At 41.9% G+C, this 26,208-nt stretch overlaps 1 protein-coding gene across 3 annotated transcripts in view; it reads left to right on the forward strand.

Moving 5' to 3' along the window:
* The window catches only part of SLC7A11 (solute carrier family 7 member 11), a 60,417-nt gene that overhangs the window by 14,636 nt on the left and 19,573 nt on the right, over positions 1-26,208 (forward strand). For all 3 annotated transcript variants that reach the window (XR_004779699.2, XR_004779702.2, XM_035553103.2), the window contains exons 4-6: positions 282-407; positions 3,116-3,215; positions 6,083-6,127. Coding sequence is in view for 1 of the 3 variants with exons in the window: in XM_035553103.2 (XP_035408996.1) it covers positions 282-407; positions 3,116-3,215; positions 6,083-6,127 (271 nt within the window). In the remaining 2 variants the exon portion in view is untranslated. The remainder of the gene's footprint in view (positions 1-281; positions 408-3,115; positions 3,216-6,082; positions 6,128-26,208) is intronic.

Genomic DNA, 26,208 nt, shown 5'->3' on the forward strand with positions numbered 1-26,208 from the left:
AACCTGGGTAAATGAAGCTTTAATTTGGTGCTGAAGGAGCCAGGTAGAGAATGAGGAGATGGATGGGTCAGAAAGAGGGGCTCAAATCAAGCATTTCCAGGGGAGCCTGGAAGGGAAACGTGAGAGGTGGGAGGGCAGCAGAGGGAGAAGGTTATCAGGGTGTATTTCCTTCAGTGTACCTGAATCTATTGTCTGTGCAGCCTCTCAGTGGGCAAAGAGTTTTGTGGCGATTTCAGTGGCATGAATATTTCTTTCTGACTTTTCTTTTTTTCCCCTTGCAGCACTAGTGATGGTCCTGAATAGCACAAGTGTCAGCTGGAGTGCCCGCATTCAGATTTTCCTTACCTTTTGCAAGCTTGTAGCGATTCTGATAATTATAGTCCCTGGAGTTATCCAGCTAATTAAAGGTATGAAATGAAAAGTAAATGCTTTTAAAGTGCTTTTATCTTTATGCTCCCCAGTCTCCCCGCACCTGCCTCCACCAAATAATGCTTATAGCAGCAAAATCTCTTAATTAGTCTCTGCTCGTTCAACTGAAGCTCTGCACTGTCATGTAATTGATTAGAAGTGGAACTGCACTGGGATGAACTGGTATTTCCTTCTGCATGTCAATGAGACTATTCAGATCAGACTTGGCTTTCAAACGAGTGATAGGATTGCTCTTCTCTGCAAATTGCATTTTGCATGAACCTTGTGAAAGGGTCAGGATGAGCTTTAATGACAGATGAGCATGTCCCCCGCCAAAGCACTGGCCTTGTCCGAGCAGAACATGCCTCTTTTAATTGCACTGGTGCCTGGTCCTGTCCAGTACTGGGTGTGGTGGGGGTAGGGTCTCAGATTTGGGGAATGTGTGAAAGAAATAGTATGATGGAGGCTGTTCTAATTGTGAATGCTAATCTCCAATCAATCGGTAGGGGTGTTTGAATAGGTATTCGTTATCAGAGAGAAATGTGTAAGTTAAAGATGCTGTACTGGAAGACAACCCGTAGTTAGCTAGCTGTTGTTTTCACAGGCTTCCTGCCCGCAGCTCTACTAGATCCTCACGTTTCACATGTGCTTTACTTCTTCCAAGTGAGAAACTAAAGTGTGCAGCTAAAGGCAACAGCCTGGGACTAACCAAGAGTAAGAAAGGCAAGCAGCATTGTTTGGAAGACTAGATTTACTCTACAGGCTTTGTCGATGTTTCTGCCTAAGCAAGGAGCATGAACATAGGCCTTTGGTCTCTCCCAGCCTGGAGATGGCTGTGCAGGCCTTTTGCTGGCTGTCATTTGGGTAAAGCCATGCTGGCAGAGCAGCTTTACTGGCACACGCTCAGCCACCTGCAGAGGAAGGCTCTTCCATCAGAGCCCTGGCAGCAGAGAGGGTGAGACGGGGACAAGCCCCAAATCTCTCCTTACAATAATGCTAGGCAATAATGACAGGAAGCATGAGGAGCTATTCAGTGCAGAGGGTCAGAAAGGGGAATACTTTTTAATGAATGGGTGGCAGATTTTATCTCGCGAAAACTATTGCTGCTGGCTCTGTCCCTGGGGACGCTCTCCTGTTGTGCTTCACAAAGCCTCCGGTCTGAGTCAACAGTGCAGCACCGGGCTCAGTGCTCAGAGCAGTGAGCTCACAGTTTCTCAGGGACAGGCGACTCTCTGTGGCTACCAATAGGCTCTGAAATAAAACTTTCCCTGTGCAGCACTCTGCTGATTCACTATTTCTGTTTTCATGCTTTTCTCTTTCTTTCTGGCTGTTGCCATGCCTCTTCCCTCACTTCGTTTCATGTGAAAGCTTTCTCCTTGTTCTCCTCTGTCCCTTTTCCTCTAGGCCTTTGAAGCAGGCCAGACCAAGGTTTGGATGGGCTTTACCACTCTTACGTAGATCAAAGAGTGTCCCTGATTCCCCGCTGGCACCTTCCTCTGGCCACGGCTCTTCCTGTATACCAAAAGCCTCCAGTTCAGTGGGAATTCTGACTGAGAGCTTAGTAAAAACTGAGTGAAGAGTAGAGGATTTGACCTGTTGCTAATTAAATTCTCAGTGGATTCTCCTTCCTACTGCTTTTTTTCAGAGAGTCATTGCTTCTCGGGAAATCTGGAATTTTGTGGGGAGGCCTTAAGAACTGTAGAACACCTTGCAAATGATGAAATACCACAGCTCAAGGGCTATAACAAAGACACACAATTAAAACTTGTAATGTGGATTTAAAGTTCCCAGGAAATTCCTCCTCAGTAATTTCTGTTGCAATATTTGGGGAACTATATTATTAATCAGCCTTGGTTTCTGCATGGAAGCTCTTCATTGCGTTGTTCAGCTGTGGCTATCCATATGCTAGGAAAGATGAATGCCTCGTGTTCCTTAGCAGGAGTGTGTTTACACCAGCAGAGACACAACTGGTTCCATCACTACCTTCCTCTTTTACCAAAGGACATTCAAAAAGATCTTTACTGAATATTAGGACTTGGGGTGCATATAGGGTTTTGGGGCACGTTGTGCTCTCGCTTTGGTATTGATCTTTGGCACTCACCTATCCTGCATCTTTCCTGCTGTCTGCCTGGCATTTTTTTCAAAATGTTTTTTCTCAAACATCTGCAAGTATAGAAGCATAATTCTTACTTGGTATAATGTAAGCTACAGTGCTGCCTATAATGTGGTAGAGGGTTACCAAGGGCTAAGAACTTCTGGGGCAGAAAGGTTTAAGATACGGAGTTTGTTTACTTTAAAAATGTTGCTTGTAAGTGAAATGCTTGCAATGTTCCTTCTGATGAAAATGTTAACAAACAAGGGAAAATTTTATAGCAAAAACTACAGACCTCATTCTGCTCTTTCATGTTGACGTAAGTCACTCCTGGAGACAACAGTTCAGTGAGTGTCATCAAGCTCAGAATGATTTAAAAAAACCTAATAGGTCAAATTCTGCTTTGGCATAGCTAGGGATGCCACAAAAACCTTTCACAATTACTGGCAGAATTTGGCTGCAGGGGTTGGGTCAGAAATTAAGGTCAAGAGCAGAACTTGAAGTCGGTGGACTGCTGGGTGATTAAATGTTCTGTGGTGTGATATATTTATTTGTTTTAAAGTAGGAGGTGACCAAGGAGCTCGCTTTTCAATACTGTTTTTGTTGATGTTGCAGGAGAGACACGGCACTTTAAAAATGCCTTTGCAGGGAATGATGCCAGTGTTATGGGATTACCACTTGCTTTCTATTCAGGAATGTACGCCTATTCAGGCTGGTAAGTTGTTGAAACCTAAAAGCATTTGTCTTGAAAGCGAACACTGATATGATTTAACAGACACATTTATTTATATGACAAATTGAGTTGCACGTTCTACATCTTTTGCCAAACTGCATCATGTAGTAACAGTAGATCTTGCCACTGTCCCATATGCTCAGTTGCTATTCTGTGAGCCGCTCTAAGAAGAAACGATTATTCTTCTACCATGTAGAATATGTAAACGCTCACTGAACACTAAAAAATAAAAAAATTAAAAAAAAATCTTAAGGCTAGAAATAAAGGTAACAAGAAAAAATATTTTTAAATCCATACTAGGTATTTTAATAAAAGTCTGAAAGGGATAATAAAGCTTTAGGTTTTGTTGAGACAGAATTTACATGAGAAACATCTCTGAACTCATAGAAAGTTGTGGATCTCCATCCCACTTGTGTGGATCTCAGCCTTTGCTTTGTAGAAGCAGCATTTGGAGAACGTGAAGTAAACTATAACTTCAGTGTAGACCACAAAACAAGGTAAAAACTAGTTTCTTATGCCTATTGCTCTGACAGAATTGGACCTCACTTAACAAGAAGTGCAACTGGCTGCCATAGAAGTTAAGAGCTATTCACTGTGAGCAAAGGCATGAGAATCTGCCTTCAAGTATCCAGCTCAGAACTTTCTTTTAAGTTCATTCCCTCTCCCCCACCAAAGTACACAGCGGCCAGTTTGAAAGACGCTGACATGCTTCAAATCTGCCTTACTATTTATTCATGCTTAGTGAGGGCTCTGTGTTGCACAGTGCCAATGTGCTTTGCAGCGTTGGCATGAAAAAGAAAAAAAGCCTACAATGCACAAAGTGGGCTTATTTTTGAGATAGCTTTGTCTGTAGGTCTTCCCTTTCCTTTCCATAGCCTCACAGGCTGTGAAATTCCTTCTCTTGCACAAAAGACAGGGGCCAAGCGATAAGGATTTTATTTATTTAATTTGGAGGGACAATGGGATGAGTATTTGAGTTCTCTGCTGGCCTGTAACTCCCCAGTTGCAGGAGCACTATAAACATGCACACTGAGGCACTGAACAGCACTTTTATATTAAATGGTGGGGGGAAAACCCAAGAGAGTCTGAAGCCTTTATCTATGATAGATATGTAAGAAAAGAGCCTAGCATTTTGAAACCTCAAAGAAATTGAACTCATTACAGGGACAGTCTCTACCTTCTTCCCTCTCTCTCATACAACTGTCTCTGTCTCCCACACCCATACACCTCACAGTTTCCCACTTTTAAAATATTACCGTAGCTGTACACTTTTCTATGATAGCAATTTTAAAAGCTCTTCAGTATTATTCACTGCCGAAGCAGTTTGTTTACTGTAAAATGCTGCATCAAAAAGATTGTTATTCTGCTGTTGTTTCTTTCCCTTTTCCTTCCCTTCTTCGCCTAACGTTCCAAACCCTCTAAAATAAAAATCATCTCTACTTTTCCTTTACTCCTTCTGACTTTTATTTCAAGGTCCTTATTTGCCACTTATAAAATAAATTAGCAGGAAAAGATCTAGTTGGGCTAGTAGTTCTCCTAAGCTGCCGATTTGTCTTTGTCACCAGCTCCAATTGATTGCCTCAGAGCACAGAAGAGCAGACCATTAAGTGGAGTGTCAATAGCCTCGCACTATCACTTTCATGGGGCTAAATCAGTTCAATAAGCTGAACGTGAAGGAGTGTTGCAAGTGCTGGTGGTATGTCCCGGGACAGAGGCAGAATTTTATGCATAGCCTGTTACACTATTAGCTTTTAATGATACAGCTTTAAATTAGAAAACAAAGGTGGCATCGCTTATGTGTGGGTTCATTCTGCCAAGGGCAAATGTGAACTCCTGGGTATATAAAATGCTGGGTGAAAAGGGACAAATAGAGGCAGGGGCCCAAGGGAACATGTCTTTGCATTAATAAAAACACTGATGCAAGATCACCAAATTACTTTTGTCTAGTAGCAGAGCTAAGACTAGAAAGAAGTTGCTAGACGTCTTACTAGGCAGAAGCCATCTCTCCCTGATCTATCCTGACCCCTTATTTTGTGCTGTGCACTCTGGTGAGTCTAGAAACAAGTGCTGAGGTGGTTGCATACGATGTAAATCTAGTTTTGTGGACTTTCATGCTGGGTCACAAAATCATGCTGTTTAGAGCCGTGAACCAGCGTTAACTCATTCTTCTAACCCAGATCTCTTCCAAGACTCGGGGTGCAGAAATGCTTCCAGACTTTCTATCGGATCAGCTATTGTCTGTTTACTCACTGTAACACGACATTGCATCAGGTATTGTTTGTCTTCCTGCATCTGGCCTAAAAGTAGAAAGCCAGCACGAGCACTGTCTGGACGGCGGCTCTGCTTAATTAGCCAGGATGTGGATCTGTGCCCAACTGAGCCAGGCACACCTGTGTGATCCAGTGGTGCACAAACCTGGTGTTAGCACGTGCAGAACACTGGGTTCGGTCACCCTGAGGCTTTATGGTCGCTTTGCATGCAGGGCTGTGCCCTGTACAAGCTCACGATGAAGAAAGTGTGTGTCTGCGTTTAGGGTTAGGGTAAGCATAATGGGTCTAGTATGCAAGGGGAAAAAATGTAATTTCGTTCCACAATGGCATTACATAGCTCAGGTCTTTTTTCCCTCTTTGCTGTCTTTTCCAAGAATTGAAAAACAGGCTTCCCTTCCTGAGTGTGAGGATGAAGGGGGGTTAAATCTCACCCCTGTCTTAATCCAAAATGGGCCTGCAGAGAGTCTGTTGGAACTGACAGCACTGCTTAACTAAAAGCATCTTCTTGATTCTCCAGGAAATAAATACAGGGTCAAAATCTACCAAGCCCTCATAATATATTTTATAACTCTTTTCTAGGTTTTACCTCAATTTTGTTACTGAAGAAGTGGAAAACCCTGAAAAGTATGTACCATTTATTTATTTATTTATTTAGACATTTGAAAAATGGTTGTAAAATTTAAAATGCTCTAAAAGTAGCGATCTTCAGAAATTCTGCATGCTGGTCAAGTTGCTTACTTTCCAGCAGATCTGAAATCTATTTGAATTGCAGCTGCTTGAAGATTTGCTATTTTTGGCATGTTGTGACCTTGTTATGTATGCTGCTTTTATGTGCACAGAAAGCAGAAAACTAAGTAGCTCTCCAGGGCTCTGATTCTCCCCCTCAGGATACGAGTAACTATCAGTGGCTCCTTTCAGTGGAAGTTACTGGTATCCTGTCAGGGAAATTTTGCCCAAGAAACTTATCTGCTGCAATATTTGGCAGTTTTGCTATGTTTAAATATTAATCAAATGCTTAGTTCGACTTGTTTTAGATGTCTCAGAGTTGTGGGAGCCTGAATACACATAGCACAGCATCCCATCCAATTAAGCCGAACATGGAATATTGGTGGGAGTCTGTTTCAAACCAGAGACAAGCACTCTCACAGCATCTGTCTGTACAATATGAAAAGAAAAGTTCTCCTCTTACCGACAGTTTGATTTGGCAGATCTATTTTCATAGATATATTTTGGTGGAAGTGGCCAATAGTAAAACAATATTAACCTTTTCTAAAAATTAAAGAAATTATGTCCTGTCAAATCAAATGTTGTTCTTTGAGGAAATTAACTGTTTACCTAAAAATTCCTGGATAGATATCATTTACTTATGTTTCTTAAATGAGACTCATGGCTGGGTACCACCTAACTCTGTTTAAAAAGACCTCCAGCACTGTACACTCATATAAAGCTATACATCTGAGATGTATAAAGAAAAAAAACACAACACAATCATCAGTTTGAAGTGTGCCGCAGGGCTTTAGGTGTTTTCTACTGAGTCTGAACCAAGCCTGGTGCTATTCAGTATTTTTCTGAAAGACCTAAAAATAATTATAGAAAGAAAAAAAAAAGATGATAAACATGAAGATGGCAGAAAGGCTGACAGCTTTCTATTGTCTGAGTGTCTTTGAGGGATTTTGGGTGTTAACGGGCTCTTCAATGTGATAAGGATTTTTATATCAAGGAATTTATGACTGGAAGCTGAAACCAGACAAATGCAGGAAGAAAATACAGCATTAATATTTAACGAGGCAGTTGACTAATCATTAGAACAAATACCTTTGTAAACATTGGATTCTTCATTGTTAGTCCTCCATTCAGACCAAACACCTTTTTAGAAGCTTTAGCAAACCCAAGTCATTTAGCTTGGTGAAGAGTAGTTGGCTGATGCTAGAGGATCAAATAGCAAATCTGGGTTTAGCTACCAAGAATCTGTGTGCTTTGAAAAGTCAGGGGAGGCAGACATTCAAAACAAAACAAAAAACAGAAAACCACTTTTTTTTTTTTTCTTTTGCAAAATCACTTTATAGCAGAATGGCTTAAAAATTAATGTGAAACTAAATTAAATGAGTTAAGTGATTCTGGTCCAACTCTGCTTCAGGAAATTCTGTGGAGATGGCTTGGGAGTCAGTCTTAGTGATGTGATCAAAAGCATTTGCTAGAAGCAAAATAATTTATAAATTCTCATGTGGTTACCATCAATACTGTATGATGTTTTTAAACATACAGATTCCTACCACCCTTTGAGACTTTTCATACATTTATGTGTCTCTCCAGTCCTCTTAACTTTATGATGATTAACTGAAATTATTGGTAATTTTCATTACAGCTAGTTTGGTTTATGTTGACTTTTTCTTGCTTGTGGTTTGAGTTATATGAGTGCATGTTTTTGAACATGTTGCCCTCTGCTGCTTAGGACAGAAAGACATCATGTTGTGGCCTGTCCTCTCCCCCTTCCTTTTTTTTTTCTTATTTTAATCTAAGCACCCATTGAAACATGTTGTATCACAGCTAAGGAAAATGAGGGTTGGATTTGGGGGTTTTCTTTGTGGGGTGTGAGGGATGAAGATGCTCTTGTGTGACCCCATCTTGGGAGGGCCTCACTGTCCTCCTGGATAGTGGGAACAGGGAGATCTGGGGACAAGCCCTAGGGCTGGATTAGTCCTTCTGGTCTGTGTATTCCAGAATAGCTTTGTTAAAAACAGCTCCTTTCTACTTGTGCAATGCTGTTGCCAAGCTGTTAAAGCTTCCCTTCATTGCTCTTCGTGTTGGGGCTGCACGCGACGATAAAGATGCACGGTGTTTACAGCAGGATGCCCAAGATCCCAACCTCCCTGCGCCAGTACAAACAAACCATGCAAGAGATGGGGGTTTTATGCACTCTTTAATGAGTGGCAGGTGATAACAGGGCAGGTGGCTTGTTACCTGCTGTGCTGCTGGAGACCTCTGCACCCCTGAAAATGGGGATTCTGGACTTCCTGAACTCAAAACAGTGAAAGAAAACAGTAGGGATATTTTTCATCCAGTTGTCCCACCTGTGAGTGGCAAAACAAAACAAGAAACAGTTTAGTACAGGCATTAGGAGAGCCACTGACTGTGTTGCTGAGCAGCATTCAGAGTCATAGGCATTTATTACAATGAAACTGCATTTTTATATATATTTTTTTGAGCTAAGATGCTGTCTTTCATTCTTGTAATACGCCTTATGTTAAAGAACATGTACAGTGCTGTGGAGATGCTCTGTAGCTGCTTTATAAAGGAAGAGAAAGCACAGCCTTGAACCACGTAGGGTTTGTACCAGCTCCAGGTGTGCAATTTGTATTATTTGTCCATGGTTAGGGATGCAAATTACTTACAGCGGCAGAGGTGAACGTGGTGGTTCCTCCTGCGCTGTGCATGCCAAGGTAAATGTTTGTCAGAGAATCAGTCACAGTTGCCTCTTTCCAGGTGTGTGGCAGCTTTTTAAGTAACTGCCAGCTGGTGCTTGGGTGAGCAGTCGGCAGCATCCCTGCCTTAGCCAGCCTTCTGTAAACCTGCAGAGAAATGTGCTGAAAGGGTTATGGAGAGAGCTGCACCCTTACATCAGTGAGGATGCAGAAATTTTCCTTTTTACCCTTTAAGTCCTGGGCTCCCTCCCCAGTGTTGTAGTATTGTGAAGGAAAAGAGAGGGAGCAGAGCCCTCGATTATACCCTAAAATGCACTGGAAGATGCAAACATCTGCTAGGTCATCTTATAGATGGTGCAGTTTTCCAGACAGGGATTTTTTTTTTTTTTTTTTTTGCTGAGGTGCGTGCAGCACCAGGAAAGCTTGCTGGAGCGTGGCAAGTGCCTCTGCAAAGGCAGCGGGGTAGGAGGAAGGCAGGGAAAGTGGGTGCTCTTGACCTTACCCAGCTGAAAGCTGCCCTTGTGCTCCTGCAGAGGCTGTTTGGATGGGCAGAAAGGGCTCCTGAGGGCCGTGGGAGGCTGTGTAGGTGCAGCAGTCTGCCTAGGCACAATAGATTGCAGAATTAGGTCTATAAATAGGATAAATACTACGGGCCTGAGGCACTGAGATACCTAGGTGATATGAAATCCTAGACAGAGAGCTGACAGAGACAGTGGAAATGAGCCAAGTGGAGAGGAAGCACCCTTTAAATTATAGAAAGGAAAATGGAAAAGGGAAAGAAAAAGTGTGAAAGTGAATCCCACTGTTCTCTTGCCAGATTTTTGGAAGTAGCACCGATTCTCACTTTGGAAATGGCACGGTTCCTGCTTTTGTATATTAAAAGGGACATTAATATAACCCCAGCTATCCTAAGATGTAAAAGCAGCTGTTTCTGTCTCCTGTTAAACCCCTCTTTTGATGTCTAATTTTTAAGCCTGGACTCATTTCCTTTATTCCTCTTAGTTAAAGAGCTTTCCCCGTGCAGTACTAGCGGGACTTGAAGCAGCATGAAGGTGGTGGTTGTTTCACGAGGAGCTGTGGTTGCACTGTTCAGCTTCTTTAACGTGCAAATTTTTTTTTTTTTTTAAAGAAGCCTGGAATAATTTTATTATCAAGAATATATGGAACAATGTTGAAATGTAATAACAGATTTCTTTTTTACTTTTTAAGATCATGCTTTGCATGTGTGTGCTGGCTCAATAGTGATTGCTGTTTGAAGTGAAATCTCTGAATAATCCTTGAAATGGAGCTTCACTGCAATAACCCCATGCAGCCACGTCACGTGCGGCTTTGATCTTTTAGATTTTCTTACGTTATAAGGATCGGCCCTGCTCAGACTGAGGTCGTATTGTATTTATCCAAATAATGAATGAGCAAAGGAACAGCCAGCTCTCTGAAAGGCAATTTGTCATCTGAAAATTGACAGGAGCCATGTTGCCCGGAGCAGTAAAATTAGAGGACTGGAAATCAAGCATGTTGGACGTTCAGACTTATTTCTTACACGTAGTCTTTGAGTTCATCTGTATTCTCAAGCATCTGTTCTGTACTTCCACAAAACAGACCCAGCTTTCTCAGTCAAGGCCCTAAAAGCAGCTGGTGCCTGGCCGGCACTGCCCTCCTCCCTTCTCAGGAAGAGCAGGCTCTGGGATCGGTGCTCTAGTTTGTCAGGAATTTTGACAGGCTCCAGATGAGGAAATAGTAGAGGAGTGTTTTTACATTACAGCGGTGTCTTCGGAGTCTCATCAAAGTCAGGGCCAGCTTGTGTCAGGTGCTGGCCAAAGAGAATCCTGCTTTAAAAAATTCATGATCTGTGTCCTCAGTGTGAGCAGCTGATGAGCCTGAAGGCTTCATGTTATAAAGATTAGGCTTTTAGTGGAAGAGAGAAAATATTATTTCAGTTTAAGAGAAAGGAAACTGAGACTTGAACTCCTTAATGACTTGAGGGAGCTCTGTGATCAAGTGGGCAACTAGAGGTATTGATTCACAGTCCTTCTTGAACCCCAGATCATATTTTTAGTTTGGCAATGTAATTTTTTGTTACTGCTGTTGGACTTAAGAAATATTTTTACTTTAGTGGTCTTCAATTTCAGTTGTATAGAATGATCAATAGGAGATTTTTAAAAGACGTGGAGTCTGAAAATATTTTACAGCAACAAGTTAGATTACTTAGCAGTTGTAGTTAAGTAAAGCTACTCTCTGGAATAATCTTATAATCTTTTTATTATTATTATTTTTTTTCTTCCCCTATTGGGCAATTACATTTGCAAAAATTCTGTTTCTGTTTGTAAAATAACTTTGGTCCAGCCCAGGCAATCTATCATTGTTTAAAAAGTTACACAGTGCAAAGAACATATTATTGAGATGTATAGTGTTTATAAGCCTGGTCTCAGATTGATAAATCATGTCTTGTGCTGTTGAAAAGCCAAGAAATGAATTGCTTTGCTGTGACCTTGGGGTCTGAGATTAGTCAGTTTGTCTATTAGATTTTTCCAGTGTTCTTCTCACTTCATTTATTCCTTCTTTTCTAAGGAACAAGAAGCAGTAGATGTATAGCAAGTCACCAAAGCTTGATGTCATTAGACGTTTTGTAAAGTCAAGGGTTTCAAAATGTTCAGTATAATCTGTTTTTATATTGGATTTAAATAATGTGAGTGTCATGTCTAATTAATCTAATGTGTACTGCCCATTTGTATTAATTAAAGTTTAAAGTCACACTTTGCATCTAGGAGGACTGAGTGAGAGCAGCGTGGTACTAGAAGGTTTTTCAGGGTACCTAAGCATCACAGAGATGCAGGTGGATGGGAGGAGAACGGTGGCTGAGAGACTAAAACTCCTCCAGCTCCCTTGCTGTTTGTAGCTGTTTGATTTTTGGCACTTCACATTAGGATGCACCCCCTTCCAAAATCAATCAGAAACTTGTTGCTCTCTAACAATCTAGACCGCTACTAGTTATTCTGTAGTTGTGTGATGAACCCAGTAATCCCACCAAAAAAAATATATATTTTAAATGTTGACTGAGAGGATGCAAGCCATTTCTGCCTCTCCGCTTCTTTATTCATTTTTGTTATTTTATAATTTAATGACGAGCTCCTCTCTGAAGAGGAATATTGATATTCATAATCCTAGGAACCAGAAAATGAATAAAGTCAGAAACTTATCTCCCTCCAGCTATCCTGTCCATCATTTGAAACCCACCTCAGCACTGCATTTTATTTGGGAAAGAAAGATGATGTAGTTAAAAGCATTGAACTGGGACTCAGGAGATCTGTCTCAGGCACAAACTTGCTGAGAAAATGGAGACTAGGTTACCTTGTCTTTTCTCCTTCTGTTTCCCTCCTTTCTTTCCCTTCTTTTCTCTGTCCACCTTATGGAGTGGGACGCACCATGTCCTGGCTGCACTCTTGGAGTATGTTTGCTGTTCCAAAGCTGGGGGTGAGTCAGGCTATGGGGAACCTGAAAAGTTTCTTTGGATTTAAAAATGTAGGTGTCTACTGCCCAAACTGAAGGCTTTAGCAAGTGGATTAAACCCTGGGTGTGACTTTTCTAGGTCACAGTCCTGTAAAGGCTCGTGTGGTATCAGTGGAACAAGAAAGTGTGTGTAGGTATATACACAAACCTGAAGTAATTAGCACCCAGGGGTTTTTCCCCATGGGAATGCAATCTTTATTTTATTTAATTTTATTTTTTTCAAAATAAACTTTGGACAAGCTTTTCCACAAAGTAGCTGGATATAAGTACAGATCCTTCCTTCTCAGTCTGAAACTGGATTGAGGTATCCTGCCTAGATATAAGCAGAATAGCTTCTGTATGTGGAGATTGAAATCTTTCTTGCATTATTCTGCTCCACTTACTCACAGAAGATACATTTGACTCCAAGTTGTTTTGTTCGTGGCAGGCCATAGTGCCAAATATTCAGTGCAGAAATTATAGGATTACGTTGTGATATTTTATCTGGAGATAATCAAAAGAGACAAGTGCTAATCTTATAACTATTTTGCAAAGTTCATTTGCTCATGTGAATTCATCAGATTACCTTAAAGTGAAAGGCCAGTTAAGTGAGCATCTGCATTTTTTTCTTCAATATATTATTTGTGCGTTGGGATATTTTTCTATTTGAATACTTTGTCTCCACTGTAGCATGAGGATACTCTATTTAACCCCCTTCCATCCTACCCCCCAGCTATTTCAATGTGACATTTTATAGAAATCTTACTCTTGATAATTTCTCCTTTATCTAACAGCATAACAAGCTACCTGAATTCCATCAGTTATCTGCTTAGCACCTCAGAAGACAAGGTGTCCAAATATTGGTGAAATTAACATCGCTTTTCAGAGTTTAATTGTGCCCTGTGTCAGGGGTAAAATGATAGATTCACAATCACATCTTCAGACCTATAAAACCCTTTAATAGGGAACTGAATCTGCTGAGTATAGAAAACAAATTAATTTACTAAACCAAATATCCTACTTAGACAAAAGCAAGCATAGGTTTTGCTATTTGTAAAGTATATAAAAAAGAATTTAATTAAGTCTGTAATTCAGTAGTATTTGTGTGTTTTTGGGAGGCAGAAGGAGATCATTACCAGCTCAGGGGAGCTGGTTCACCAGCATGAAATTGTTCTTGATAAAATGAACTTGCTTTTACTCTTGCTCTTTCACTAAGCTTATTAACTGCTTACTGCTTGCGTGCCTCACATCATCAACTCATTCATTATAGTTTCCTATAAATGACTGATAATTCATTTCTAAAACTAAGTATTTCAGTCTTGAATGCATGTTTTTGGATGGGTTCAGATTTCTGAAATCTCAGTACGGGAATTCATTTTTTTGCACTTCCCTACTCAAATTCTTTTTTGCATTAAAGGATTTTCTTTCTTTTGCTGCAAACTGGAAATTCTCTCATGGTGGGATCCAAATGTTCTGGGTTACTTTGCTCCTATTTGTCATCTTTTTATTTTTCTTTTTTTCCAATAGATACATAGTTTTGGAGACTTTAATTGACCTATAATTTTATTTTTTTTCCTTTTTTTTTTCTTTTTCCTTCCTATTTCTTAAATATCTGTACTACATACATTGATCTCCTGGAGCAGCCGTTCTCAGAGTTTGTAATCTTGAAAGCAACAGAATTACCTTTGGTGATTTCAGGCTGCTGCTTCTGGAAATCCTGGAAACTTTGACTAACCTGCTGCCCTCGAGCAAAACACCTGAGATCCCCACATTTTTATGTTTTTGGCAGTATACCCCTTGCTTTAGCCTTGGTGTATGGAAGAATGTTTTGTTTTTGGCAGTCAGGAGGAAAAGTTTGCACTTTGGCTCTGCCCCACAGCCATGGGGCCCAGATGTACAGCATCTCCGACTCAGCTTGGCACCTGCACAAGCCTGTGGGCACCTTGCCTCCAGCTCCTGCTGAGTTTCCCGACCTGTAATGCTTGAAGGCCCCAGGTACAACATCAGGCTGAGAAATGCTTGACAAAATATTATGTGGGAGGCAATGCAGTCATTAGCTGTGACATGATATGCTTCATAAATGAAAGTTGCCAATAGGAAGGAGCAATTATTACTTAACCTGTTGCTGATTTCAGCTAATTTTTGCTGATGGTTTGGGTCAGTTTGGATTCAAAACTGATTGCAGATGTGTGGGGGATTGAAAATTCTCCTTGACTAGCTGTGGTCTCAGCTTAGGCATAGTGGTATTACAGTGAGGAAGATTTTTATTTTTTTTTTGCTTCCTAATTCCTAGTGGGAATGCCAGTAAATCAATAAGGAATAATGCACTTTTATAAAAACAGCTAGACTTCCTTCAGGACATATTGCTTTTGTTGCTGTGCAGTCCTGCATGGCAGTGAGTGGAAATTTTGGAGCGGCAGGTAAAAGGATCTTGAAGAAAAAGTCCATGTTCGAGCAGCAGCTGCTGTGGCAGGTTCAGCTGAGTTCTGGCTTCAGCTTCTCCTCTCTCCCCTCCATCCCAGCCCCGGCAGACCTGCTGAAAATACCCTAACCTTCACAATCTGTTGTTTCTGCCAAGGGTGGATGCAATTAAGCAGTCTGCACTGAGACACGCACATGTTTCAAGGGCTTCAGCATGCTTGTAAGCCGTGCTTGGGGGTTGTCTGTGATGGGATTTGGTGAGAGTCATTGAATCCCCAAAATATTTCCAACCACCTGGAGTGAAGAAGGGAAACTGATTGTAACTGTGTTAGTAATTTGAGTTAAAACAGGGAAAGGGTCAAGATGGAATTGAAATTGGTGACCCAAAGTAAAATCCAAGTGTTTTTTTTTCTTTTTTTTTTGTTTTCTTTTTAAACTTCAATTACATTGAACTAGATTTTTAGATTGGATACCATGGGTTACCCTGTACTTTGCAGCACAGACATTTCTTTGACACTGCAGTTTTCGAGAGTTTCAGCACACTAGCTACCATAAGTGATATCTCCTAATAACTGCTGGTAGGGATTCAGTCCTTTGATTCTCATTTTCCCTGTTTGAGGCTGTTGAACACAAATTCCTCCCACCACACCTGGGTACAGTGTTGCCTTCCTGACTAGTGGTGCTGTGTCCTAAGGGGGAGGAAACAGGGAGCACACCTGGAAAACGTGATGCGCCATGCAACTTGAGTCTGCAGCGATCCAAGCCACGTACACAGCAAGACACTCTGCCAGCCTTGATTCCCTGCCTTGCCTCTGACACATGCACTTACTCTGTGTCTGAGAGGCGCTTTGAATCCGCCAGAGCAATGTATGCAGACAGTGGAGGGGCTGGGAGGATGACTCACTGCATGAATTCACCTGTCGTCTGCAATAGGGATCAAAGAGAGTAAAGGCTTCAGCAGCAGGGATAACATAAAGGCTGCCGATTTCACTGGCACCATTCCTCTTACCTCTGCAGAGAGCTGGATGTAGCTGCTGTATGCAGGCACTGCTTTCCAGAGAGTGCATGTTTCCCTTGCATGTTTGGTTAGGGACTGACCTAGTGGACATTATCACCACCTGTAATGTCTAGGAGTGTGCGTGTCACATGCATTCAACATACATTGTTATATCTTTTTGCTTTCCCCTTGTGCAGCTCTATTTTGTTCCCCATGCCATGTTTTATGGTGCTTGTATCAGTGCTGGGTCCTTTGGGACAATTCCATGCCATGAGAAGGAGAAATGATCTTTGGGTGATGTTTCAGGCCCTGGTACCTGTGTCGTTGGCAGCTGCTTTCTAAACACCAATTTAACATCTGAGTTGTTTCGGGTGACTTCCAGTCTTTCTCTCCTCTGCTTCCACTTTATTAGAGCTACCCATGACAGAGCTTAAACTGATGTGCCAGTCAATATGTGTAAATTAGAAAAGAGAATGATGTAATGTGTGGTGTCTGTAAAGATTTCAGAGATATACCTTGATCATTAATTAAGACAATAAGGATGGCTCATAAAATTGCAGTAGAGGAGACTAATAATTCACTACTGAATGAAGAAAGGCAAGGTCACTTACATAATTACTTCTTCTAACAATTATATTCCTGGTATAAATAAAATGTTCCTGCTTGCACAAAAGTTGAGGTGACAGCTGTGGAAATATTCAGGACTAGGAAACGTAGCTTTGATACCTCAAGCTTTGAGGGCATAATAAAGAAAAGTGTAGTTGTCTTTTCTGTCTACTTGTTCTGTTTTATTTTTTTCTGGTATGAATTATTATTTCAAACAGTCACAGCTAACTTACAGCACAAACCTGGCATGGATGCTCAAGGAAGGGTGAATGGGAAAATAGAAGAACAAAGACGAATGCAATAGATGCAGGGATCAGTATTGCTGTGCTGGGTTTTAGCTGTGGATATTTGTATTGAAATTAATGGTGCTATTCTATTTCTCCTAATTGTCTGATATAGTATCCATTTTTAATTCCTTTTGTGTTTTAAGAATTTTAGGGGAAAAGAGAGGGGAAAAGACAAATTGCAAATGTAAAGGCCATAATGCTGCACTGATCCAGGCCAGGCCACAGAGCAGCTAGTGGCTGCCTTTCTGTGCCTGCTGTGAGGAGGCAGGGTAAGGCTGCTATGAAAGCAGGTTGCCTTGTGATCAGCTCGGTGCTAAGGCACTATCTCCATTAAGGAAGTACTTCAGAAGCTGTTCCCTTGATATGGCTGTTTCTGTTTATACAGACTCCGTGGTTTAAGATAAAAGCCCAACTTGAAATGAAAATGACCAAAATGCCTCAGAATTCTGGAAGCACTAAAAAATTTTTGAAGATTATTTGTAGTTCTGCTTGGGCATCTATCGGGGAGGCTCCTGCTGAAGGAGAGCTTTTGGCTGGGTAAGGAAGGTTGCTGCTGGCTGGCTGATGGCATGAGAGGGCCAGCAGCTGCACGGGCATTACCTGCTCTGATCTGCACGTAGTGAAGCAAAGTGGTATGAGGTAAGCTCTTCTGCAGGGGTTGAGGATGTTGCGTCATTTCGATTTAACAAGTGACTCTCCTTATCAATGTCGTGCTGAGAGTGTAAGATGTTGTGAGCAGGTACAGGTGAAGTTACTGCCTCGAGTGTACACAGCAAGGGCGAACATCCACACGGAAGCGGATGCTTAAGAGGCAAACCCGCCGCCAGCCCTCTCATCCTCTGCCAACCCCGTGGCACCTCTTTCGAGGAAGCAAAGTTGCGGGAGCTCAGCCGGAGCTGCCTGTTCTCTCCCTGCCCCAGGTGGAGGTGCCTCCAGGTGCCAAGGGCCGCACAGCTTTGCAGGAGCTGGCTGGCTGGCGCAGAGTCTTGCAGCACCTCCAGGAGTTTCACTCTCATTTCCAAGAGTTTTGGTGGATCCAAGCGTACGGATGTGATGCGTGTACGTGCTCACTTCAGCCCTGGGTGGTGGCTGCCCCGGCTTTTCTCTGAGGTCGGTGTTTTGTTTGCGTTGCCCGGTGTCACATTGCTACAGAGCAGGTCGCTTGTTTCAGGCCCTCCCGGCTCGCTTGGCTTGCCGATGTGATAACCTGCTGAGCGCAAGGTGTATTTGTTTTTCTCCTTCTTCCTTTCTGTTTGTTTATGTGAATCAGTGTTACTATGAATCAGCCCTGCTAGAGAAGTAAAACAAATGTTTATTCACAGTCTCCCTGGGTAGCTGGCAAAATGCAAATCTGCTTTAACAGCAGGCTAAATGTAATGTAACAACAAAACAATGTAACCTTCTAAGTTTCCCCTGCCCTGCATTTTTCTCCATTTTCACCACTTTAGCACCCAAAATACACGCAAAATATTTTAACCTCTTTCACTGTGGGAGGTGCAGCCCCAGGCCCACGGCAGTACTTGTGCAGAAGGGTGACAGCATCCTCTGTATGGGAACCCTGTGCTGCTCCGCACAATACTCAGAGCAGGAATAAAATCCTCTTGCAAGACTGATGTACTCTTAAAGCTCCAGAGCTGTAAAATACATTGTGTTTTACTGGCAGGAACATGGGTCTCTCAGGGTTAAGCTAGCGATGGTTCTGGGCTCTCGTTAGCCTTTTTTGTTCGTTTTCTGTGATTAATAAGCAAGTGGTTTGTCCCAGCGGCCTGACTGAATTCACCCAAAAAGGTGAGAGAGCAGTACATTGATGGCAGATAGGAAAGAGGGTAAACTCACCAGATCAGTTAACCAGAGGGGGAGAAAAAATGGTCCCACTAGGAATCAGATAAACCTATGTCTATAGACTTACAACGTCAGCTACTGCACAGTGATGTGAGCCGTCAGCGTCAAACACACGGGGCCAAACCAACAAATGTTTTGGCTGTGCAAGAATTACTGGTTTGGGAAGCAATCTGTCATTCAGCTATAATGTACTGCATGTTTGTATACTGACGCAATGAACGAAAGCCCTGATTGTGCTCAGCCGATAACCACTATCAGGTCATGCTTTGGGCTGCCAGCTGGATAAGGTAACAAAGTGTATGTGCACTTGACATGTTTCGGAGTCTGCCTTTTGATATGGAGCACAATCGCTGCAATTCTCCAATGGCTTCTCCACTTATCGCCTTGGGCCCGGAGGGGATATACTCTTTGAGAAACAAGGGTGTGGCGAGGTGCTGCAAGCTTCAGCCTTGGCACTGGCACAGTGCAAACCCTCTGAGGTTTGTACTCAGGGTGGCCAGCCCATCATGAGCCTGTGTTGCTGTCAGAATACCCTACAAACCTGGAAAGAAAGCTTATGGGGTGGGTACTACTCTTTATGGTCATGCTGCTCTGAAGCGCAGGCAAAACTCTCCCAGGTTTTCCCCTTCCCAATTTAAAAAGCACTGGAATATCAATATAAAACCCAAAAAAACTCACAAAATTCCTTATGAAAGTGCATAGATATGGAACAGTTTTTGCTCTTTAGTACTACCCGTGTAGGTCACATCCTGCATATAGAAAAAAGGAGTCCTGTGACCAGGATTCACAGCCATTTTTCCTGTTATTTGTAAAAGCAAGCCAACACCTGCTGCCCATGGGTAGTTACATATAGCAGAAACTGCTAGCTTAGTTCAGTTTAATGTTCTGATCTGTACCTTGGTGCAGCCTTTCCTGGCTGCAGAAGTGAAGGAATTGCTCTGTGCCCCTTTTGGTCCACTGTCTCTTTAATGTTGAGCCTCAAAAAAGACCAAGTGTGGAGCACTAAGCCAATGTTATGTGAGTGCAATGTTATGTCAGAATTAATAGTGACATCCTGTATGCCATTAAGAGCAAACTTTTACTAGAGCACCATCTGAAACTTCTGTAGGCTGATGACGGCAACCAACTGAGAGAAAGTGCGATAGCATTTTTTTCTTATATAAAATACAAATTGCAGGACGAAACACAAAGAAAGGAAAGAACCACTAAAATGGCAAGGGTAGTATGTTCTTTATTGTACCCAGGTGCATCAGAAGTGAGTTTTATAACTGCATAAGCTGTAATTATCACGTGCTATGTTGTCAAGAGTACTTACACTTCAGAAAATAGTCAAGACATCAATAGCAATGGTATTATCATACACAAGAAATGATGTATTTTCCACTTATGTCAGCTAGCAGAGTAATTTACTCAACTTTTGCACAGTCTTTTTTGGCTGAGAAATTCAACAGGGTTGTCTTATTTATTTGTTCATCTTTAATGAGCATTAAATTGCTGACTGGTATTAAGTTATGTCATAGTCATATCAAAACAAGACAACTTGGCTTCGTGCATCTTTCCTGTAGCGGAATATCTCCCATTCTGTGTGATCACAAAATTTCCATCAGAGAAGGCTGTGGACTCTCCTTACTCAGTGAGTGCTCAGACTTGTATTCCTCTGCATACCTGCTTATGGGTTTGCTGATGTTCTGGAAGCAGGTCGCTCACAGCGTAGCTTATACTTTGATATTTGGCTTTGTGTATGTTGGAACTTTAAATACACAATGACACTGATATTTTATTTAAGAAAAGAATATGGTTAACTAACATTCCATAAGGGTTTTCAATCATTTAAATTATAGTACAGCCTATATTCATGAACTGTAAACTAAGAGGATTTATATAAGATTATAATGGCTCCAGAGGACCTGTGAAGTGAATAATCTGCATTTTACAAGTTGCACTGCTATGGTCTATTATGTCAGTCCTCATTCACTGGTAGCACTTGTTGTTGAGCAAGTACTGTTATTTGCATCTTCACCTTGTCCTTATGTTTTGTTCACTGCAAAAAAAAAGTTGAGTACATAATAACAGTACTTAATTTTTGAAGTATGATGGAACGAAGTATCCCTTAGAGAGTAGTTTTGATATCATGATTTGAAAGGATCTAACAGCCGTGGAGAGAACCCCTCCATAGGTCATGAGAATGGATAGAGAATAGGAGCACTCCAGTATGACAAGAGGTTTAACTTGTGTTGGGGTTATGTTAGAGAAAAAAAAAGAATCTACCTCATCGTATCATGCAGGAAGGACAGGCACTTCTGCTTCTTCACATCTACTTGCTACAGGAAAAAAAAAAACAGCTGCTAAGTAAAAGCGGATAAAAGTAAATAATTTATCTACAAAGAGCACAGAAGACCATGAAATTCCATTTGGATAAAACTTCACTGCAGGATGAACTTCTTTTGTGGGTCTAATACCACAAAGTATTTCTGTAGATGTGAAAAATAAGAAGAATCACTTTAGCTTTCTTACTTGGTGATTGTGAAGGCCATGAGCAAAGTCTTTTTCTTTTTCCTGGGTACAGACACAAGTAGATCCCAACCATAGGACACCTGTGGGCAGCAGCTGGGCATGGTGTTGACTGTTGTTAGGGTCAGGGTGCTGTCCTGGAGGAACTGCCCCGAAGCATAAGGAGTTATGTGTTTTCTATGCTTCTAAGAAAATAATTTCCCCCACAGCAGCCCAAATTCTGTGATCTGTTTTGTGCTTATACTGGTTGCTGGAACAGGCCTTGCTAGCGCTTTTGCTAAACTAAAACCTGGATTTGTCCTCTTCCACTCTGATGGTGTTTTCTGTAGGCTTATTGTCAGGTGCAAATGTCTGGGGGGCTGGTGCTGGACAGTATGCTGCGGAGTGCCAGCATACGGGGCTTCTTGATGGCACCATTACCCAGGTTTTAGTAGGTTGATGCTGACTCAGACTAAGAGACAGTGCAGTAAGTCCTGTAAAAATATCGTTGTCAGTTTGTTTTTCGATTTTAGCATGAAAGAGTAGAGCATCATTGACAGAAGGTACGCTGGAGAATGTGCAGTTGCAAAGATGATTCTCTTAAAAAAATAAATAATAATTCTGAAGCCTCACTGACCACACTGTCTGAGGTCATTGGAAAAGATTAATAATTCTGGCTACTTCCTGTCAGTATCTGATTTGAAATACCTTGAAGGAACTTGATTTGCAAAAAGGTTTCAGCACCTTAAGTGTACTTTACACCTTAGGTACCTTCAATAACTTACACCTTAAATGTAAGCCCTTTAAAGCTTACATTTAAGATTTCTCAGCTTGGATGGAGAAAATGAAAATCCAGCTTTACCAGTGATTTTGTACACATATGCTTTTCTTCTCCTGTGCATGTGATTGTAGTTCAAGTATTATTATTTTTTTTTTTAGTGAGAAGCAGTAAAGGTAATAAACCAGAAAAAGTTGATATTCCCATTTGAAGTCTGTTCAGGCCCCTCTGGTTACTGCATTCAGCAAAGGCACATTTTAGCTCACGTTTGGAATTTGCTGGATTTCTCTTGTCAGTCATCTTGCAGGGTTATTTCAGTGTGCTATGTGGCCTGCCCCACAACTGTAGCTGGTCTGCAGGGCTGTCCTTAGCTGGAGCCTCATTTCCTTCCTTTCTGCAGCGAAAACTGTTTTTCTGCCGGACGGTTTCCTTCTTGGCAGTGCACTATTGTTAAGACATCTCCCTTTAATTTCATTTAAACCTTTTTATAGCTTTTAAAATGCTAATGCAGTCAGGTACCCGCGGTTACCCTTTTTCTCATTTTGAATTCCTTCAGAAGAAGAGCCTGCCTCGGTAAATGATATTTCAGTTTCCATGGTGTTCCTTATTGCAAGTAGCTGCTCTTTTCATCATGGAATGGTGCAATTTCCATTCATGCCAAAATATCAATGGTAACGTACAGCAGCAAATTGTTCCTTTATGATGGTTGGCATTGTAGAAACTTTCCTGCTCAAAATTAAATGTCACGGAATTTAACAAGTTTGAAAAACCCGACTCCTTTTAAATGCACGCACATGCAGACACTACACGCACTCCTGCCTCCATCCCTCTGCATACCTCAGCATTTGTCTTCTGTTGTTACCATGAGGAGTCATTAATATGCTAATGGTGTGCTTCATAAGAAGTTCAGAGGCAGGGACAAGGGGGCAGCCATCACTCCTGCACCCTCAGCAGGAGCCGGGCGAGGTGTTTTGTATTCGGGCTGCTTGTTCCCAGCCCTGAACCTCAGCGGTTCATTTCCAGAGTGATATCAGCCGCACCAGTCCGCTCCCTTACATTGCTCATAGTGTCACTTTGCCATTTGCTGTTCCATAAATCAGAAACGTATGTTCTCACTATAGACAGCAGGAACACACACACACCAAGGCAGCGCTCCTCTTCCACCCCAGCCCTGTTGCCTGCCAATGCCCGGGTACCTGCAGAGCATGGGAAGGGTGGTGGGGCAGGCAGTGCGTTTTAGTGGGAATCCTTTTGCAACCACCATCGTCTCTTTTCTTGGCATTGCCATCATTGGTGTGTGGCAGCTGCTCTCTGCTGGCTTAGGTTTCTGAGCTATGAGGCCTGATCTGCTCATTTCCCCTCTCTTGGGTGCCCTTGTTCACACTGCTAAATCCTACCCCAGCTACTGCCAGCTCTCTGCCTGCTGCTGCCTCGGTCCTTTAGGGGAAGGCACTCATGCAGGATTGCAGCTCTGCATGCTGGTAGGTCTGCAGGGAACTTCAGGAGACTCCTTTCCTTCTAAAAGTGATTCTGCCTGGGGAAAGTAGACCCTGTTCATAAATCAGGTGCTCAGAGATTTAATAATTTCAAATTCCCAGGAGAGCCTCCTATAATAGATTAAAACTGCTTTTAATATGCAATTATCTCTTCACACCCTTCTTATTACGTTTATTTTAGGCCTGGCAGCGAGGTGTGTGTCTGTGTGGAGCAGTTAAGAGAAAGTTAGATGTGAGATCCTGCACTAGATAAGGCAGGTTGGAGGAAGAGCCTTGAAATGCTCCTCAGCCCCACTCCCCTTCATTTCCATGTGTGATGGAAATGGTGATGCTGGCTGGTGTTTTATTTTTAGAATCCCTTTTAGAATCCCATGTCAGGTTTGTGGTTATAGCTTCCTTGCCTCCAAGCAAGCGCTGTGATTTACTATTGCTTCTCATCATAACCTACACAACTGGCAGTGCTGTAAGCACTTCCAGCAAATAGGCCTCAGAAGAAAATAAGAAGCCGGAGCTTGTGAAAGAGCAGAGGTGCTCCCTTCATCTCCTGGTTGAATGTGAGCTAGGCAATAAAAATAAAATCTGAGGTTTTTGGGTCTCAAGTGGAAAAGGTTACTAACTTCCTAGAGTACAGGAAAGTTTCCCACGAATGAAATAAACAGAGCATGTCAAAGCACTGACATTTGATAGGGAACATGGAAGTCATTTATCAAAGCTGTGATTGAGAAACCAGCAGTGACAATATACTTGTATTTGAATCCTCTGAGTCTAGACTATGCTGCTTTTTAAAAGTCAAGCTTTTGTGAAAGAGAGTGGCAGACACTGCTTTTTTTTTACAGGTCCAAGCTAAACCACACCTCGCTTGTGATACACTAGATTAATGAAGCTGTCTCTAAAGGTGAGCAAACGTATATTATGATTAGAGATGGCAGACACCATCCACGAAATTATGATTTTCAGAATCATTTAAGCTCTGGAATGCTAAATGCAGTTCCCTCACTAGAGATCATGCTCAGCTGCTGCCCCGTTTTTAGGCACTCAACTTATATCACACCTACCTTTTCTCCAGGGAAGTCTTCTTCCAGGCTGTGCAGGGATAAGCACGTCTGTGTTCCCAGCAGTAAGCCTGGCTCCATGCAGGGGTGAGCAAGCCTGACTGTTAGAACAAGGAAGTAAAGCCTATTTAGGTCCTGTGGACCTTTAGGTCCGCTAGAAATGTGTGACTTAGGGTCAAGTTACAGTGCAAAATAAAAAGCAGGCCTGATTATTCATACATCTCTTGGAAACAGTCATAAACTTTGTACAGTAAAGCTGCAAATGGGGTAATCTGGAGATGCTAGATACTGGCACTCAATGGATATATGGAAATAGTTTATCAAAGAACTGGCAGAGAAGTCACAGGGGATGACTTACATCTTAGGTTTCAAGTCTACGATCCATTTCTTTTTTTAAAGATACATTTTAAAAAATTTAGAACTCTGTTTCCTTGCATTTTGTATCATTTCAGGAGCTCTGTTTTCCTCCTGTTGTGTTCATTTCTTTGGTAAGAGTACTTGGTGCTTGCTATAAAAGAAATGTGCGTGGCTCAGCAGAGACACTGTGTCTAACATTTAGTGTTGTAATCTCAAAAGTACTTTGTGGATTTAGCTGTCATCTTTAATATCTGCTGAGTTGCACTGTTTTTCTTTGGGAATACTAGGAATCCTATCCATTCCATGTGAAATGAATCAGGATCCTGCTTTAATGTTGGATATCTCTTTAGCCGCTAGTCCAAGTTTCAGATGAATCAATTCTGCTCTTCAAAGAAAGGTGTTTCGTAAAAGACATTGGCTTAACGAGTTAGGACTTGAGCCATGATGTAAATGAATTCTTCACTCTGGTGAGATTTGGCTAACCAGCCCGAGTTGGTACATGATGCGACTGCAGCCAAGTTCAAATTTGTATTAAAATAAAACAAATTGCATTGCAAATGTAGCAATTACCCTTAAGCTCTCAAGGGCTGTTGACAGATCCGTTTCTGCTTAGGACTTCAGCTGGAAGGGTTTGGCTAGAATAAGACGTTATGGAGAATGGTGTTACTCTGTGCAATTGGTACCTTTCTAGGTCTTAAGTTTTAGCCAGGAGAGTATTTATGCTAATTTACTTTTCAGGAAACCCTGCTGGAAAGGGTACTGAAAACATTTGAGAAGTTAATAAAATCTCCTGCCCTTCCCAGCACACTTACATCACAGTTGGACCCTTCAAAGTCAGTTGGTCATAGAAGACCCCTTTTATGAACTGTAACCAATTATAAACCAAACCAGTGAAGTCAAGCTCCAGGAAGACAGCAAGTAATTAGACACAGCAGAAGCCCTTTTCTTCTCTTGCGAGGTGATAGAAAGTGAGAAGGGTTTTAAATGCAGACCGAGGCCCGATTCTTCTATTATCCTGGTGTCGTGCTGTTGTATCTCTGCAGATGTCAAACCAACGCATCAAAATGGAGAAGGGAGCCCTTCAACTTGCACCCCAGCAGTAGCAACTATGGTGCGTGCAGTGGCGTAAATGAGAGCGCAGCTTAATAGCTAGTCTTTCCTTTCTCATTTCTCCCCTGGAAAATCACAATTAAAAGAAGATAAAGAGAAGTCGCGTAATTTAATAGTGTCTGCACTGCAAGCCCACAAACAGCAATTCCAGTCTGGAACATAAGGCTGGGACTTATTGGGAGGCAGTGAAGGGAGAGAAGTGGGGATCTGCTGAGGAGAATGCTTGCTACAATAAAAAAAGTAATCGCAGTTTGTTGCTAAAACCAGTCATCGCCGAGACCTATATTAGCATTTACAGATATACGGACTCAAGATGTGCTGTGATGACCCCATACCTTTTGCCTCTATATTCCTGGCTTTG

This window comes from Cygnus atratus, chromosome 4 (assembly GCF_013377495.2).
Source record: "Cygnus atratus isolate AKBS03 ecotype Queensland, Australia chromosome 4, CAtr_DNAZoo_HiC_assembly, whole genome shotgun sequence".
Lineage (NCBI taxonomy): Eukaryota > Metazoa > Chordata > Aves > Anseriformes > Anatidae > Cygnus > Cygnus atratus.